The sequence below is a fragment of the Camelus ferus genome, chromosome 2 (genome assembly GCF_009834535.1).
Source record: "Camelus ferus isolate YT-003-E chromosome 2, BCGSAC_Cfer_1.0, whole genome shotgun sequence".
NCBI classification, from domain to species: domain Eukaryota; kingdom Metazoa; phylum Chordata; class Mammalia; order Artiodactyla; family Camelidae; genus Camelus; species Camelus ferus.
In genome coordinates, this window is record NC_045697.1 from 27,382,747 (window position 1) to 27,399,230 (window position 16,484).

A 16,484-nucleotide genomic window follows, 5' to 3' on the forward strand; every position below is an offset into this window, starting at 1 on the left:
TGGATTTTGTTTTGCTTTCCTTTGCTTTTGTTTTAATTAAAAAAAAATTTTTTTTCCCGTCAGGTCCTAAAAAGGGAGTAGAGGAAACAGGTCTGTTGGGTGCATAGACATGTGGGAAGTGATCAAGCATGACCTTCCACAGGCCTTTCTTTACTGCAAATTGCCTGTGCCCGGGAGTTGGTGTGCAGAAGAGAAGTGGAGAACACCCCCACTCTGGCAGTTCCTGTTCAATGCCGGGCTTCCTGTTCCCTCCATTTTTCCTGCGTGGTTCCCTCCCCTCTCTCTAATCCCCCTGCTTTCTTTCTAATTGCTGTTTAGTGGGAATCATCCACCTGTTGGCGAGTCTAAAAGTCGCTCAGGTCAGTCTTCAGCTCCTGCTCCTCCACCTCGTCTTAACCCCTCTGCCTCCTCGCCCAATTTCTTTAAGTACCTCAAACATAACTCCAGTGGAGAACAGAGTGGGAATGCGGTGCCCAAGAGGTGAGCCACCCGCATGGCAAGTTCAGTGTCGTCCGTCTTACCGGCACGTTCACGCAGAGAGTGTGCTGATGTTCGTGCCAGGAGCCCGGGGCCACCGCTTGTGTGTCTGTCTGGTTTGGGTTTTGTTATTGTCAGTCTATCATTTGAATCTACTTAATTTTACTATCGATTGATTTCCTCAAAATTATTATGAAAACAATCTTAATGGCAAGATGTGTTTTATATAAAACACGTCTTTCACATCCTTTCACATTCCCCTGCCCTATTACACACACATGCGTGCACACACACACACGACTGTGCTTGATCACATACATTGCAATTTGTGTTGTATTAGAAACTTCCTCGTTAATTTAGGAAAACTGTATTTCCAGTTTGGAAGGAGTCATTTTGGATGATGGACTGATTGTTTTTATTTTACTCTGTAAGAATGCTTAACATGAGATCTACTCTCTTAACACATTTTTAACGTGTTTGCAGTATTACTAACTCTAGGCACAGTACTGTTAATGGTAGGCACAATGTTGCACAGCAGATCTTTAGAATTTATTCATCTTACATAACTGAATGGACTGATGTTTATTCATTAATTCATTGATTCCATTCATTTAAAGTAATAGAATTTTATTGACTGAAAGTGAAAGTTAAATGTCATTTGTAAGCTGTTTTTCTTACCTGCTTTAATTTTCTTAGCATTAGAACTATAAAAATGTTTTTTATTTTGAAGCTTATGTTTTATACTTTGTCTGTTTGTGTTTCTTTATCCTAAACTCTTTTTTCAACCAAACTCTTAGCATCTCCTACCGTAATGCCCTGCGGAAAAAACTTCATTCTTCTTCCTCTGTGCCAAATTTTCTAAAATTTCTGGCTCCTGTAGATGAAAATAACACCTCTGACTTTATGAACACAAAAAGGTAGGGTTTGATTTAGATATATCAAGTCTGGGTACAAGTGCTGACTGTTGGACACATAGGGATTTTTCAGCTGTTCTTTTGCCATTTAAAAAATCATTTACGCTAGACCTATTGTATCTTCTTTCTTATAAGTTTTTCTTACTGGATGTGATTTTTTAAAAATGTGGAGTCAACTTGTAATCTAGTTTTGACTGGGATGAGTTTACTAATGTGTTGTTATTTTCAGCAAATTAGAGAAAGTCTTACCCATCTAATTGATTAGAAGTGTTTCTGGATAGTGAGCATGTTTGGCTGTCAGTATCAGTCAGGATGTCTGATCTGTAAGTTCAGGTGACTGTCTGGTTGCAGGTAGACACTTGGGTGTAGCTCACAAGGGCTTCCCCAAGTTGTCCTTTGAATAGGAAGAAAATTAGTGACTAGATGGTTTTTATGTACATTGAAAACTATACTTTGTTTTGTAGTTTAAAACATATAGGTGTTAAAAAAATCATATCAAGTGACTGCATAATTATTGCTTTTGCTGGTTCTGTATAATTTAACTTTTTTCATTTCATGCGGTGATCCTTGGAGACACAGGCCTATGCTAAGAAAATCTCTCTACCCATCGACTAGGGGAGATTGTGGCGCCTCCTGTAGGCAGTTTCCCTTTCCTGAAGTGGCACCAAGGGAGACCCAATTGAAAGCCAAGATCCGCGGAGCATATTTTTTAATATCTTTTACAATAGAAATAAATTAAAGACGTGTAAACTTGCTTTTTTTATAAAAAGCATTCTGCAAGAAGTCAGTCATGTAGGATTGTTGACCTGACCCAATATAATCATGCTTATTGTCTATGATTATCTAATTGTTCACTTGTACAAAGGTAATATATCATTCAGTGCTTTGTTAAAAAAAAAAAAACCAGTAAGTCAAGCTAAAATACCTGTTTATATCTCCCCACCAGTCATAAGTCAATTATCTTGTAATTGTAGGGACTTTGAGTCTAAAGACAACCATCTCAGTGACGCCAGTGGGACCCCTGTGAAGACAAGGAGACACTCGTGGAGGCAGCAGATCTTCCTTCGCGTGGCCACCCCACAGAAAGCGTGCGAGTCTCCCGGCAGATATGAAGGTGAGGCCTGCCCCCGACATAAAACTAGAAAAAGTGCATTTGTGGAAGAAGAGGTGAAATGAGATTTCAGGTCAGAATCATCCCCTGATGTTAAAGCTCCCTGGGTGAGAGGCTGACATGGCAATGCCTGGCACTGTTTCAAGAGGATCCCGCATTGCAGGGAAACCTGTCACAGGGCTCAGCAGCTTACAGTACTGTGTACGACGCTGCGTGTTACAAATGGCACCTCTGCTGAGCTCTTGTGACTGCTCAGCCCTACCTCATTCACGGGAATGTTAAGGACCTCGGGCTGACGCCTCCACTTCCCTCATCCCTTCCCACTGTGTTCCCAGGCTTGTCTGTTTTCCCCCTCTGCAAGGGTCGCTTTACTCCCTGCCTTAGCACGGTGTGGTGTTAGAGGTACCCCATCCCACTGGTCACGCTTGTGATGCTCTGTGCCTTGTCAATTGCTGTCACTCAGTCTGGTGTCACAGGAGGGCTGTCTTGTGCTCGCTCATCCTTGTGCCCCCCAAAGAAATACGGACAGACTTCAGAGATATTGCGGGTTTGGGTTCCAAAACCACCACAGTAAAGAGAATATCGCAATAAAGCAGACCACGTGAATTTTTTTTGTTTCCTAGTGCACGTAAAAGTTATGTTTACACTGTAGTATAGGCACTATAATGTAGTCTTCTAAGTGTGCAATAGCATTATGTCTAAAAAAGATGTATATACCTTAATTTAAAAAAACTTTTATTGCCAAAAATAATGCTAACTATCATCTGACAATACAGGGTTGCCACAAACTTTCAATTTGTTACAAAAAAAAAAAAAAAAAAAAGCAGTATCTGCGAAGCACAGTAATAAGCACGGTGAGACGCGGTATGCCCGTGTGGAACATGCTCAGGTTTGTCTTTAGGCCTTTTGATGTTGAGTTACAATGTAAAAATGGAGTTTAAATGCAGTTCTTCTGACCAAAATTAAGATTTTTCTCTGACCAGTGATATCATAAACTTTCAATAGTAGATATTTACTGTCCTTAATGTTTCTCGATCAGAAATTGTTTCCTTAAAAATTAGCAAAGTGTAACAGTAGACCTTCAACGAGTACTTGCACGCCTCAGATTGCACATAGTGTAGATTCACTCTTGTCCCTCGACACACCTCTGCATGTCTCCCAGGAAGCAGCACAGGCTAATCCGAGAGTTTTCAGACTAGGCTCCCTGCATCTGTCTTGAGGGAGGAGGGCTGTTGGAGGAACCCTCCCCTCCTGTTCCCCCTCCCCCTTGTTTCTTCATCTCTCCCTGCCTCCTTCCCCCAGAGTTCTTAGTATTTAATTTGAATAATGAATCCTCTGCCCAATTAAACAAGAGCCTGGTTTGGGCTCAGCTATCTTTGTGATGTAAATCATGTAACTTCACTTAAGTTGTAGAAGGGTTATAGTAGTGTTGGCTCTTCCTATCTCACGGAAGTACATTAAATTATAAATGTGACAGTACTTTGAAAACCTGAAGGCACACTAGATGTAAACTAACATTTTTGTTTCCGTTGTTGAGATTGGAGCACTGGTATTTAGCTTCCTATGCCATTGTCTCCCAGCAGCAGCAATGTAAAGGAGCGCTGGGTTTATAAATTCAGTGAGATTTAAAAAAATTTTTGAGTAAACTGAGTTATTTCAGTTCGTATCAGTTTAGAAAGTTTTGTTTTAAAGGTTTCATTTTCATGTTGTACACTGCCTGCTAATGTCCAACAGCCAGATTGTGTAACCTAATCCCTTCCTTAAACTTCTTTTAAAATTCTAGGCCACAGGGATCTGCTAGGGTTGTGGCTATAGAAGACACCAGGCTTGTAAACTGCACAGCTCCTGCTTGGAGCTCTGGCCCCTGAGGAGATGCTGGTGGTCTCTGCAGGCCCCGCCCTGGTGCTGCCCTTTTCCTGTCTCTGGAATCCGGAAGTGTGAGGTTTCTGGACAGGCACTGGTATCTTCCTGTCGGGGTCTGAGAGACTTGAGTCAGAAGGTTAGTCAGTGCTGGCGAATGCTTGCTTCTCTGGACAACCCCAGGAGGGTAAAACAGGCAGGGAGACTACGCTGTAGCAGCATGAGAGGAGGCGATCTTGTGTCACCCCAGTGGAGAGGAAAGAAAGGAGGAAGGAGGCCACAGTTTGCATTTGAGTTCTCTTTTTGGAAGTCATGGCAGGAAACTTTTCTTTTTAATAGGTCTAGTCTGGGAATATCGTAAGAAATGAATATTTAGGTCCAAGTTGCATTCTTACTGACGATACTTGCAATGCACAGGGTTCTTTGGTGCATTCTGGGCTAGCTGACACAGCTGGGCCCAAGTGTGCAGGGAAGGAGGTGGGGTACCTGGTTGTTGCCGCAGACACAGGTCAGAGCACTGAGCAGGTGCCTCCAGTGCCCTGCTCCCTGGATAGCTTGGTTGCTAGGGAACTGGGAATGGAGCACTTGGTGCTGGCCATCTCCCCCGCTGGAAGTGGCACTCAAAGCTGCTCAAAGAAGCACCCCAGCATCCACCTGTCAGGCCCCTGGGGTCACAGCTTGTTGATAGCAGGGACCTGCCCTCTAGCGTGGGAAGGTCTCAGGTGGTCGTGATGGTGAACTTCGGGAAAGGATTTAGAGCTCATTTAGGGTAACCTCCTCTGAAAACAGGGGCAGAGAACCTGCATCCAGATCCCCGCTTTCCACCTTAGGCACTGTGGTCTGGGACACACTTGTCTAATTTCTCCCTGATGTTATAGGATTAGTTAGGCCTTTTGTCACACTGATTGGGATAAGAGAAGTATGATGCTTTTACTGACATTTTATTTTAAAGTGTTCAAATTTCAGGAGATTAGAAAGTGAGTGATGCAAACGTTTCTAGTATAAAGTCACCTCCCACGGTGTGGAGGGCCCTCTGGTGCTCCCTGCCCATTGTTTCTCCCCCTCGGCCCTTCCACAGGGGGGCGCTGTGGAGCAGTGCTTGGCATGCACCGCGCTGCCGCCGGAACCGTCCTGGGAGCTGCTGTGCCAAGTGGCGGGGCTTGATTCTCTGGCTGCCAGAGTGACTGGATGGCCGGGCCTTGCTCCTCCCGCTGCAGAGGGCTCTTCCTCCCAGGTCCTGGCGGTGCCCGGTGAGGGGGAGGTGCGGGCGTGGGCTGGGCGGGGAGGGGAAGGAACGGGAAGGAGGCGGGCCGGGACTGGGAACTGAGCTGTGATTTGTGATTGAAACAGCAGCAGCACCAGAAGTGGAATTTCGCTGTTTGAGAACAGTGCCCCAGTGTTGCGGTGGCCATACCGCACGGGGACTTGCTGTGGAGACTGAAGTGCTGTATGATGTCTTTAATGTGTTCAAGTGTAGAGCGTGTCATGAGGATGTACTGTAAACTCCCGGTGCGGTGGCCAGGAACGTGTTAAGGGTGGTGGATGACTGTGAAGCAGCCTGTCCCATGCCAGAGCAGTTGTAAGTTTTACAGGGAGCTTCCTCAGATGAAGCTGAATCCTGTCTCCCATGGTTCCCTCCCTTGGTTCCTGTCTGTGTCTGGTCTGAGACGCGCGGAATGCACTTGTTTGCACTTCCTGTTCCTCAGATGACAGAGGGTCAAAGAAGCGCTGCTTCCTCCAGAGCTCTGCTCCAGGCTCGTTTCCCCCAGTCTTTTGACCCACTCCGTTTCACTGTCAGTCTCCTCTAGTCATAGTCCTGTCCGCTGACCATATTGGACCCCCGGAGACCTGGAACCCAGCTCCACCTCCCGCGGTCTCCCACCCACGTGGCGCACTCTTCTCTGAATGCAAGGCCACCTTTATAACCTGTCTCTGCTTTAGGTCATTTACTCACATTCTTGGCTCTTACCATATCTTGTCCCCTGGGGCATGAACTGTTATTTCAAAATCGGTCTGATTCCTCCCTGCACTTGTGAAAAGTTTTCTACTTCTTACCTGTGAAGTGTGGCAGCATCAGCCAGTCGTTTGGGGATGGTTTTGAAGCTTAATTCTGGTGACCAGTATGCTGTAGCGAGCTATGTAAAGTTGAAGAGCCAGGCCCTCCATGTCTTTTTGTGATTGATAAAAGTGCTGAGCACGGTGGGCCCTGCATAGATACCGCTCCTGCCGTTCCTCTTCCACGGTCATCACTGATTCTTCAGGTCCCAAACTATGCAGCTACTGCCATTTTCCCCACATCTCCTGCAGGAAGATGTCCTTAGAGACCCCAGTGCAGCACTAGATGGGTGTCACATACATACATGGTCCACCTGGCCTCTCTGAGGAAGGCTTCTGCTGCAGCCCCTTGCTCTTGCCACGCCGGCTCCTTCCTGAGGCCTTTGCACAGACTGTTCCCTGTGTTTGCAGTGCTCTTCACCCGTTGTCCCCATGACTAACCCCCTCACCTACTTCACATCATTGCTTAAAGTCACCTTTCATTGAGGCCTCCCTGGCCACTCCATTTCAGGTTGTACCTTCATCAGACATCCCTAATCTCCTTACCACGATTTTTTCCATAGCTCTTACCTCTTCGAAACATACTCTAGTTATGTACTTATTCCTTATCTTTATCTCAGGTTCCTTCAGTCTGCACAGGCTTTATGACTTTTAGGTAAATTGTTCAGATTCTTACAAACTTAATATTTGGTCCTTCGTGATTTCTTAACTCCCTGCTCCTTCCCATTCTTTCTGCTTGTGTCCTTTCTGCTCTTACAGAATTAAGAAATGCTGTCTGAATTATAAAATTATGTTGTAGGTACTCTGTGTATGAGACAGAGAGAAGAGAAAATAAAAGCATTTACGACTCTGAAGTGGTATTATAATAATAATCACTTACCGTGTCCTTATTTTTAGCAAGTGCTTTACATGAATTATTTCCTTTAATTCCCAGTCAACCTTACGAAGGTCGGCATTTTTATTGCACGTGTTTCACAGATGGAGCAGAGGCTTGGAGTGGCTGAAATCACTCGCCCCAAACCACCGAGCTAGTAGGCGACAGGCAGGACTGGAGCTCAAGGATCTCTGCCCCACAGTTTGCGGAACTGCCCGCAGGCTGAGCTGCCGGTGGGCGTGGCCCCAGGGGTGGGTGTGGCCCGTGGCCGGGAGCTGCCCAGACTGGGCGTGGCTTCTTCCTTGGGGCGCCTTCCCTTTGGGCTTCCCGTGAGCCCCTGCATTGAGCGGTTGTTCCCAGTGTGTCCCTGTGTTTCAGAGCTCCAGAGTTGCCTTCGTCCTTCCTCCCTGCGTGTTAGCACTGGGACAGGAGTGTGCCGGGAAGGGGAGGGAGGTTGATTTCGTAACATCTGTCTGAGTTTTCTTCTCCCAAAGCAGGCATCTCCATCCTCTGCACTGCCTGCCTCCCATCCTTAGGGCGCAGAGAGCAGCGCCTTCCACTGTGGCCTGGGACCACTTGGACCCACATGCTTTTCTGTGTGTTCCCCTCTAACTGTGAGACCTACAGATCCTCCGATAGTTGAGGGCCCCAGAGGCCCCTGCATTGGCCAGACCATCCCAGCAGAGTGTCTACCACTAGAGGTGCCTCTGGGTCTCTGTTCTGCTTCATCTTGTGGGGGCTTCCCCTGGGCAGCCCAGGTGTCTGCAGCCAGTGGCTCTGGCTTGAGCATAAGGGACAAAAGTCTACAAGGAACACTTCGCAGTGCCTTTAAAAATGTTTCAGGTGCTCAGTGACTCTTTGTGACCATTCTGCATTTATATTCTGGCACTGCAGACTTCAGTTCATAGACAGGTCTCACCTTCGTCAAGGTGGAAACATGAGACAGGGATAATTGTACTGTCCCCTCCTGCTTGGAAAATACTAGTAAAACATATCAGTAATTTAAAAACTGGTGTTTGCATAGCAGTAAGGATACAAGTGAAGGAGAAATAGAACTTTCTATAGTTGGGGGTTCTGATTTTTATAGATGGGCTAAAAACTGGAGAAGGGTGTTAATGAGTAGGGAGTGTGACTCCAACTAAATATAGAGTAAAAAACGGTGTGGGTAGAGGTGGAGAGGTTAGACTGCACAAATACTATCTCAAACGAGTCAGCTTGTCACTTAGGGGTGTGTGACTTTGTATACGCAAAATCCCTGTGAAATAATGAAGTTGCAGGAATCTGAATTTTATGTTTTGGAAGCTTATCTGAAAGTAGGCAGTTAATTTCCATTTAGAAATTTACTTATAAATGTTTAGTAGGATAGTGCAAACATCTCCAAATTTCAGGCTGCTTTATGATTTTTTTTTTTTAACTCAGCAGAGACCAGTCAGTTTCTTGTAGAAAGTCTAGCAGGATGGTTTTCCATTCTGACCCTCAGAGGGGTGGGTCTCTGCTTCTCAGCCAGTAGGTCTGGTGTGCAGCAGCACGGCATCGAAGGGAAACTATACGATCAGTAGCGGACTCACCAGTTTGTACTCGAAGACTTTGTGAGGCAAACATTTTTGTCATAAAACAGACACAGGGAGGTCATGAAGTAGAATGAATATCAAAAGTGGCATGGTGGCTGAAATTTAAAGCAGAGTCTTCAGTGATGCTTTTAGTTTGTGGCCACTTATGATTGGTGCCCCAGAAGCCCCGGGGAAATGTGTTCTCCCTCCTTTGTGTTTTGGATTCTTTGGGTGAAAGGTTTGTGGGGTGCTGAGGAAGTGAAAGGTCCGTAGTTGGTAAGCAATACAATACACCTGACAGAAGGTGGTTTTACAGGGGTTCAGTTAAATCTGTTACAGGGCAAAGCGGCTGAAGGCCGAGTGTGTTGAAGACTGCGTTTGTAGAGCAGAGCCGGCTGAGGGCAGACGCAGTTGTTCCTCTGAGTAGGGGCAGCGCTGCTGATGTCTGCATAACAGCCCTTCCTCATCTCCAGGGCCTTCACCCTGGTGATCACCTCCCCCTTGGCCTGCACTGAAGGTAAGGGTGGCACAGGCACTCTCACCTCTCAGCTGTAGAGGGAACACACCTGTAGATTGAATGGCTTTCCCCAGGTCACAGTCTAGAGCAGCCCTTCACAAACTTACGTGTGCTTACGGTCCTCTGGTGATTTGGTAAAGGTGCATTCTGGTGTTGTGGGTTTGGATTCTGGAGAGGGTCTCCATTTCTGACAAACTGCCCAGTGATGCTGTGGTTCTGGTTGATCGTGAGTAGCAAGGCTTAGAAGAGTGATCGTGGTCAATCCAGCCCAGACCTTCTGTTCCCAGGTTAGGACACCTGTGCTCTCTCCGCTGCTGTAGGTGACCCGAGGAGTCACCCACATGTGTCAAAACTCAGAGAAGTCTAGGTCTTCAGTGACATTTTTTTGAGAGGATTTGTGCTGCCTGGAGAAGCAAAGAGTCAGTCTGCTGGGGAAAATGCAGTGATAAAAAATATACGATACTAGGGATGAAGAAAAACTTGACAGTGTGCCAAATGAAACCAAACATATGGTGTCTGCCTTGCTCCTGCCGTTTTGTTTTCCACGGAAGCTTTGTGGGGGCAGCAGGGCATAGAGAATGTGCAGGTATTTGTTTTCTTAGCTGTGGGCTCTGATCTAATTGTCAGACCTGCAAAAAATGCTGAAAATCAACTTCTGACTAGATTTTTGGGAGTAGAACTACTCCACGGTTTTTCCTCGTGTTTCATGCAAAAGATAATTCTTTGTTGTTAAGAAATCTTTTTTTTTTTTAGGTAACTCCCATCTATGGAATGGGGGGGGTTCTTTTACTTGCCTCTGTGCCAAGGAACAATTTTAGTCTTGGTCCAATGCCTTTAATTTAAGCATTTCTGATTACATTGTGCATTTACCGATTTCACTAACAATAGAAGCATTCAGACTTTGTGTATTGTTAAAAAAAAAAAAGAAGAAAAACCCACCTGATATAGATAAAGACTTATTGATTTGAAACCCATTGTATAAGTAAACAGCCTAGTGAAACTGAAGTTCAGAGGGTTTTTGTGTTGTGAGTATACCTCTGTCAATATGCATGATTTTATGATCCAGTTAAGTTGATTGGATTAGATATTAGATGTAAATAGTAATGGCAAAACCAAGGAATGTAATCTGAATCTTTATAATGACTTTTATATTATTATTGTAACTGTTGTACGACTGTGATTTATTTGCATTGTTCATAGTGAAGTTTTCAAGAATTTAATTACCATTAGGAAATTTTAATGGATGATGTAAGCAGAATAAGTGCAGGCAGAACTTTACTGGAACTTGTAAGCATCGCGGTGACATCGTATGACCCTTTGTTTTGATCGCTGGTTCATGTTGGTTCACTGTGTCCCAGTCACATGGGGAGACTTACAATGTGGGCTGCACCGGCCCCTCTGCTCTCACTGTGTCAGGTGGGTGAGGACGGCCTGGGCATGGCTTCTCTTTTTAAACCCACCCAGAGCATTCTGATTGTGGCTCTGATTAGAGACCGCTGATTTAGATGCCAGGGCGCCCTGAGACACAGTCACCGCTTGGTGGCAGTGTTGCTCCCTGTGTCTTGTTGGCCTTTTTCTAATTCCAGCAGAGTGTACTTTTTCTTCCCCCCATGTTTTTGTTTTCGGTCTTGTTTTTGTTACAGTATGTATCTTCTTTCCTCATTTGCTGTGGAGAGCTGCCTTCTGAAATTGAGATATTTTTCTTTATTTTTGTACAAGGTTTTAGGGAGTGGGCAAAATAAGAAAGAAAAAAATAGTTTCCAATTGCCAGAGACATATGGCTTTTTCAGATTGTTCTTAACTTACTTTCCATATAATTTTGCTTTTCTGTGGTCAGTAAGGACCAGGTTCAAGATAAAATATTGCAAGCCAGGGATGGATTGTTCATGGATTTCAATAGTTTGAAGCTACTAGATTTTTCCCCTTGATTGTGCTTCTTGGCACATCATCACAGATGTTGGAGAAGCCACAGTGAATGGCAAGACTCCACCTCAGTTTGCTGTTTTCGTGCCTGATAACAGTTGTACGTTAGCGTTGATTGAGCCTTTCTTTCCTAGTTTACCACTGGCATTTAAACGGTCAGTCCTTACGCTTCGTGCAAAGGCTGGGGCTGAGGGTTGATGATGACACAGAGACATCATCTCAATCTCTGCTGCTTGAGGGCTTGGACCCTGGAGGTCCCGGAGTGGGAGGGCCTGGGTGTGATCCCTGCTTACAGCATCCAGCTGGCAGGGAGTTCCTCCTTAGGGCTCCTCTCACTCCAGAGCCTGTGCCTGGGGCCACAGGATTAAAGTCCAAAGTGGAAGATCTTAATTTGTCACCTTTGAATTTTAATCTGTAGGCACTAGGGAGCCACTGAAGTGTGTAAAGCAAGGAAATGGTTCGTAGTTTGTAGCTATTCTCAGGAGGATAGAAACTGTAGACATACCCGAACGTGAAGTAGAACCAGGGCGAGGCAAGCAGCCCTGAATGCAAAGTTTAAAGAGGCACTTGCTTTTAGATCCCTGCAGGTATGGACCCTGCACTTACATGGCCCTGAGAATGAGCGGCTCCTTACATTTTGCATCCTAGGTGCTGGCTTGCCTCACCCTCCTCCTGGTTGTGCACGGCCACCCTGCAGCCTGAACAGCACTGCCCGGGAGCTTCAGTTAGCTCTGAGGAGCTGTCCATGGCAGGAAGCTTTTGTTTTGTTTGAAAAAACAGCTTTATTGAGTAATAATTCACATATTACGCAATTCACCCATTTGAAGTATACAGTGTATTTTTCTGTATTTAAAGGGTTGTGGAACCATCACCACAATCTAATTTTAAAATACTTTTCCCCCTAGAAAGAAACCCATAGCTGTCACTTCCCCAAACCTCCCTCCCCCTAAACAACCACTAATCATCTTTCTTTCTCTATAGATCTGCCCATTCTGGACATTTTATATAAAGGGAATCAGGTGATACGTGCTTCTGTGTGTGTGGCTTCTTTCACGGAGCATCATGTTTTCAAGGTTCATGGTGTCATAGCCTGTGTCAGTGCTCCGTTCCTTTCTATGGTCAGTTAATGGTCCATTGCGTGGACAGACCTCAAATGCAGTCGTTTACCAGTCGACGGACGTTTGGGTGGTTGTTGCTACCTCTTGGCCATTATGAATAGCGCTGCTGCAAACCTTCCTGTACAAGTTATGTGTGGTTGTGTGCTCAGAAGGGGTTTTAAGGGGGAGTGTGGAACCTCCTCTGGCGGGCTCTGAGTTGTCACCCGTGATTCTGACCACGGGCGTGGTTAGGCCGGGGGTAGGGGGGTGAGCTTCCCTACTGGTTGGCCTTGTTTGCTTTCCTTCCACTGCAGGCTGAGGGGAATGGTGCAGGGGACCCTGGTGTTGCCCGAGAAGTGCCTGGGAAGACGTGGGGCGGGGGAGCCCCCTTTCTGGGAGGCAGCCACAGGGCCACGGGTCAGTGGCAGTGGCCTGGGGCTACATTTCTTTCAGCTGTTCTCAAACCGCATGCCCAGAATCCCTTGGAGAACTTGTGGAAATACAGGTTGCTCGTCCTCATCCCTAAAGGTTCTCATTCTGGAGACGGAATTCTTCGTAGAGCCTGAGAATTTGCAATTTTTAGGCGTTTCCAGGTGATGCTGCCTTTGCAGATTTGGGGACCACACTTTGATGTCCTTTGAATATCTCAGGCTGCAGCAGCTGATGGGCAGGAGTACATCCTATTCTGATTTAAACTTCAGCCCCCAAACTCCTGAGTGGTTGTTAGTGAAATAAACAGATTGAAAATTAGGAATGTGTTCTATGGCAGATTATGAAATGGCCAACAAATCCTATTTTCTTTGCAGTAAAACTAACCGAATATTAGTAATAGCTGTCGCAATCGTCCCTACCGCGTACTGAGCACTTGCACCCAGCTAGGTGATAATTCTCTCCTCAACGCCATGCGTGGGGACTGCCCGTGCTCCTCCCGCGGCACTCAGTTCACACAGCTCCGGTTCACATCAGGTCGGTTCTGCTCTAAGTCTGGTCTCTTAATCACAGTAATGAGCTGTTGACAGTTTTAGGAATAAATCATCAGGAGTTTTGACTCGTTTAAGTTAGTGTTTGTGTGGCGATAAGCTGCGTTAGAGTGAAAGAACAGTTCTTATGTTGGAAGTATTCTAGAATTAAATGTTATTTTTCTTGCTAATACAGCACACGTTTTGGGCATTATTTATTGGTGGTTTTAATTTTTTAGAAACAGAATTAGAATCCTCCTAGTTGAATGGTTTCTGTTCATTTCATTTGCTTAAATGAAAAAATGTCCTGTCTCTCCTGGAGGGGGCGAAGTCGGGCATTCCCACTGGATGCCAGCCGGCGGCCCCAGAGTGACAGCTGCGGGCTCACTCAGCGAGCTCTTGGTTTTGTAAAGTCCTGAGATCAAGCCAAGGGATGCATTAAACTGCTTTTTAAAATGAATTTTTTTCTAAGTAAATTTGTTTTATCACTTTTATATAAATGAAAATATCTGCAGAATGACTACTAATAAGATTTTAAGCATCATTTACTAAAGTAGGAACACCATAATTATGATCTTACATAACTTTGCATTTTATACTTGAGAGACTAATGAGTTTTCTACACAAAGTTCAAGTGTTGGGCTTCATTTCCTATCCAGGTGTGTTAGCTTGAGAACTTTCGATTAAGGACAGGTCTAATGATGAGAGGTTATATCTCCACCTGTGTGATTCCATTTTTGAAATTGTTTTTTGCAGAAGCATCTTTACCCAACAGTTACCAAGGGGAAGTTTTTCTTTTTCCTGCCAAGGGTTGTGCTGGGGGTGGGGTATAGGAACAGTTGGCTTTTTCATCCCTACAAGGCTTCAACTTGTGGGGCTTAGATTAGAGGCCATAGGCTGGGATACCTGCCTTGACAAAGGGGTATTTCTTGTCTCTCTCTGCAAAACGGCTGGTGTGGTTTGAGTTCATCATTCTCCCTCAGAGAATTCTCCCATTGATTCAATGCACCACATGCTGGAAGTTTTCTTCCACTGTTCCTGCCGCTGCGGTCTCAGCCACACTTGGTACATGCCCCGGCGTGGAGCAGGCTACGTACCCTTAGACCAGATGTTCTGCCAGCACACAGCGAAGTTGCAGGCTTTCCTCTCCCTTGCCCAAGTTCCTTTGCTCCACCAGTTCCACCTTCCTCAGCCCCTCACTTCCAGGTACCAAATTTGACATCATCTAGAGATTTGTATCTGACTGACTGTACTAGAAATCGTGCTGGCTGATGTAATCAGAGAGGGATTAATCTTTCTCACGGACAAGAAGTCCGGAGGATGGCAGGGCAGGGCTGTTCTCTGATGCATGACGTTCCCAGGGAGCGGAGGTACTTCCTACTTTTCCTGTTTCTTCCTCTTGAATGCCTCCTAGTCACAGCGTAGCTGTACCACCTCCAGCTTCCCCACCAGCTCCGAGCAGAATGAAGGAGGAAGCAACAAGGGGGAAAGGGTGACCCCTCTATACCGAGAGAGCAAACTTTTGCAGAAGCCCATGGTCCAGTTCTGCATGTGTCTTGATGTCTGGAACTCTGGCATCTGGTCACTCTTTGCTACAGGGCGGCTGAGCTATGATGGTACTTGGCTGAGCGTGGGGCCACTGTGTAGGATGCACGTGGTTGCGAGGATGAAGGGGAAGCGTGTGAGGGCTGGGAACCTGGGTGTGGGCTGGGCACCCAGGGCCACAGACTTGCCCCGGCCGTGTCCCTCCACTCCCGCTGTGCTGTGTGTCTTCTTGCAGCCGGGATTTTGCATAGATGCCTTCCTTTGCCCAGAAAGCTCCTCATGCTACTTCTCTCCCCTCTTCACCCAGCCCTCCACCCTTGAGCACCTCGGACTTCTCATGTCGCCGTTTCTTCTTTTCTCGGGTGTGGTCTGCTTCTCTACCCCTGATGCTCCTTAAGGTTTCTGTCTGTCCCTCTTAGAGAGCGGCTTGCTTTGTCTCACCGTTGTTTTCCCCCGAGCTTTAGATCTGGGCTGTCCAGTACAGTGGCCACTAGCTCCACACAGCTGATTAAACACAAATGGAAAAGTTCCGGAGCAGAGCCTCATTTCAGCTGTTCGAGAACCACGTGTGGCTGGTGGCTACGGCATTGGAGAGCATGGCCCTGGGACATTGCCCTCCTTTGAATTCTCCCGAATATGCTGCTCTTGGCAGTGACCTCTTCGGGATCTCCCTTCCACTGACTCCTCTGAACCACAAGAGATGCACCTGCTGTGTTCCCTGCTAACTGAAGTGTTGACCTTGGGCAGAGGCAAGATACTCGACAGCCCACACGGCTTCCAGAATGATCCTTACTGGATATGTAGGAGAGTCCATTGCTTTCAAGGAATCCAAGGAAGTGGGAACTTTGAAAAGTGTCTGTTCCAAATTCCTTGTTTTATAGATGAAGAAACGGGTTCAGTGAGGGAAAGGGACCCACTTAAGGTAAAACAGGCAGTCAGTGGTAGAACGGACTAGAATCATGGTTCTCTTTCCATTAAACCAGGCCTGATTATCACCAACCTATTTGTTTTCCCTGATTCTGTTCTCTTCTTGCTTATTCAGTTTCCAGCTTCTTGAGAGGAAGTTGTTTGGAGCTCTTAGCTGTCCTTGAATGCCTGCTACTTATAGGCAGTGCTGAGAACGCTCAGGAAACAGATGAGTGTAAGCCTGTCTTAGTCAGTGATCATTTAGTTGCAAAAATCAGAAGATGACTTAAGTGAGCTTAATCAGTAGGAGGCTTGCAAAAATCAAGATAAGCACAAGGGCCAGGAACTAGGTTGTCAGGAACCAAGGAAGTCTCTCTGATTCCATCCTCTTTGGGGTCATGTAATTTTTCCTCCTTTTTTCTTCTGGCCTCTTTTTCATTCTACATGCTAGCTTTCCCAGCTTGCTTCCCACTGTATACAGTTAGCCAGCTCCCTAATCTGTATGGCCTCTTAGCTCCAGAGGCATCCAGTTACCGGGTACCAATCCAGATACTGGGGAGCTGACTGGCCCGACTCATTGTAGCTCACCGTGGGAGGGATGGGAGAACTGTGGTACCAGCATGGCAGTGGGATCCACTCAAGATACCATCTGGGCTGTGGGGAGGAGAGGAGCAGGGCCACTGCTGGGAGGAGGGA

The 16,484-nt window shown here is 46.2% G+C and overlaps 1 protein-coding gene and 1 long non-coding RNA gene across 15 annotated transcripts in view; one reads left to right on the forward strand and one right to left on the reverse strand.

The window, feature by feature from the left end:
• TBC1D1 (TBC1 domain family member 1) overlaps positions 1-16,484 on the forward strand; it is a 194,034-nt gene that overhangs the window by 118,025 nt on the left and 59,525 nt on the right. For 10 of the 14 annotated variants that reach the window (XM_032495775.1, XM_032495716.1, XM_032495720.1 and 7 more), the window contains 3 exons: positions 319-480; positions 1,275-1,394; positions 2,366-2,505. In XM_032495775.1, the coding sequence (XP_032351666.1) occupies positions 319-480; positions 1,275-1,394; positions 2,366-2,505 (422 nt within the window). Of the gene's footprint in view, positions 1-318; positions 481-1,274; positions 1,395-2,365; positions 2,506-5,440; positions 5,613-16,484 lie in introns of those variants that run through there. The other 4 variants (XM_032495739.1, XM_032495729.1, XM_032495798.1 and 1 more) reach the window with 3 other exon arrangements.
• LOC116668333 lies at positions 9,654-14,746 on the reverse strand. Its single transcript, XR_004325492.1, has 3 exons — positions 14,512-14,746; positions 10,117-10,122; positions 9,654-9,664 (listed from the first exon to the last, which is right to left on the reverse strand). It is a non-coding gene; the product is annotated as an uncharacterized LOC116668333 (long non-coding RNA).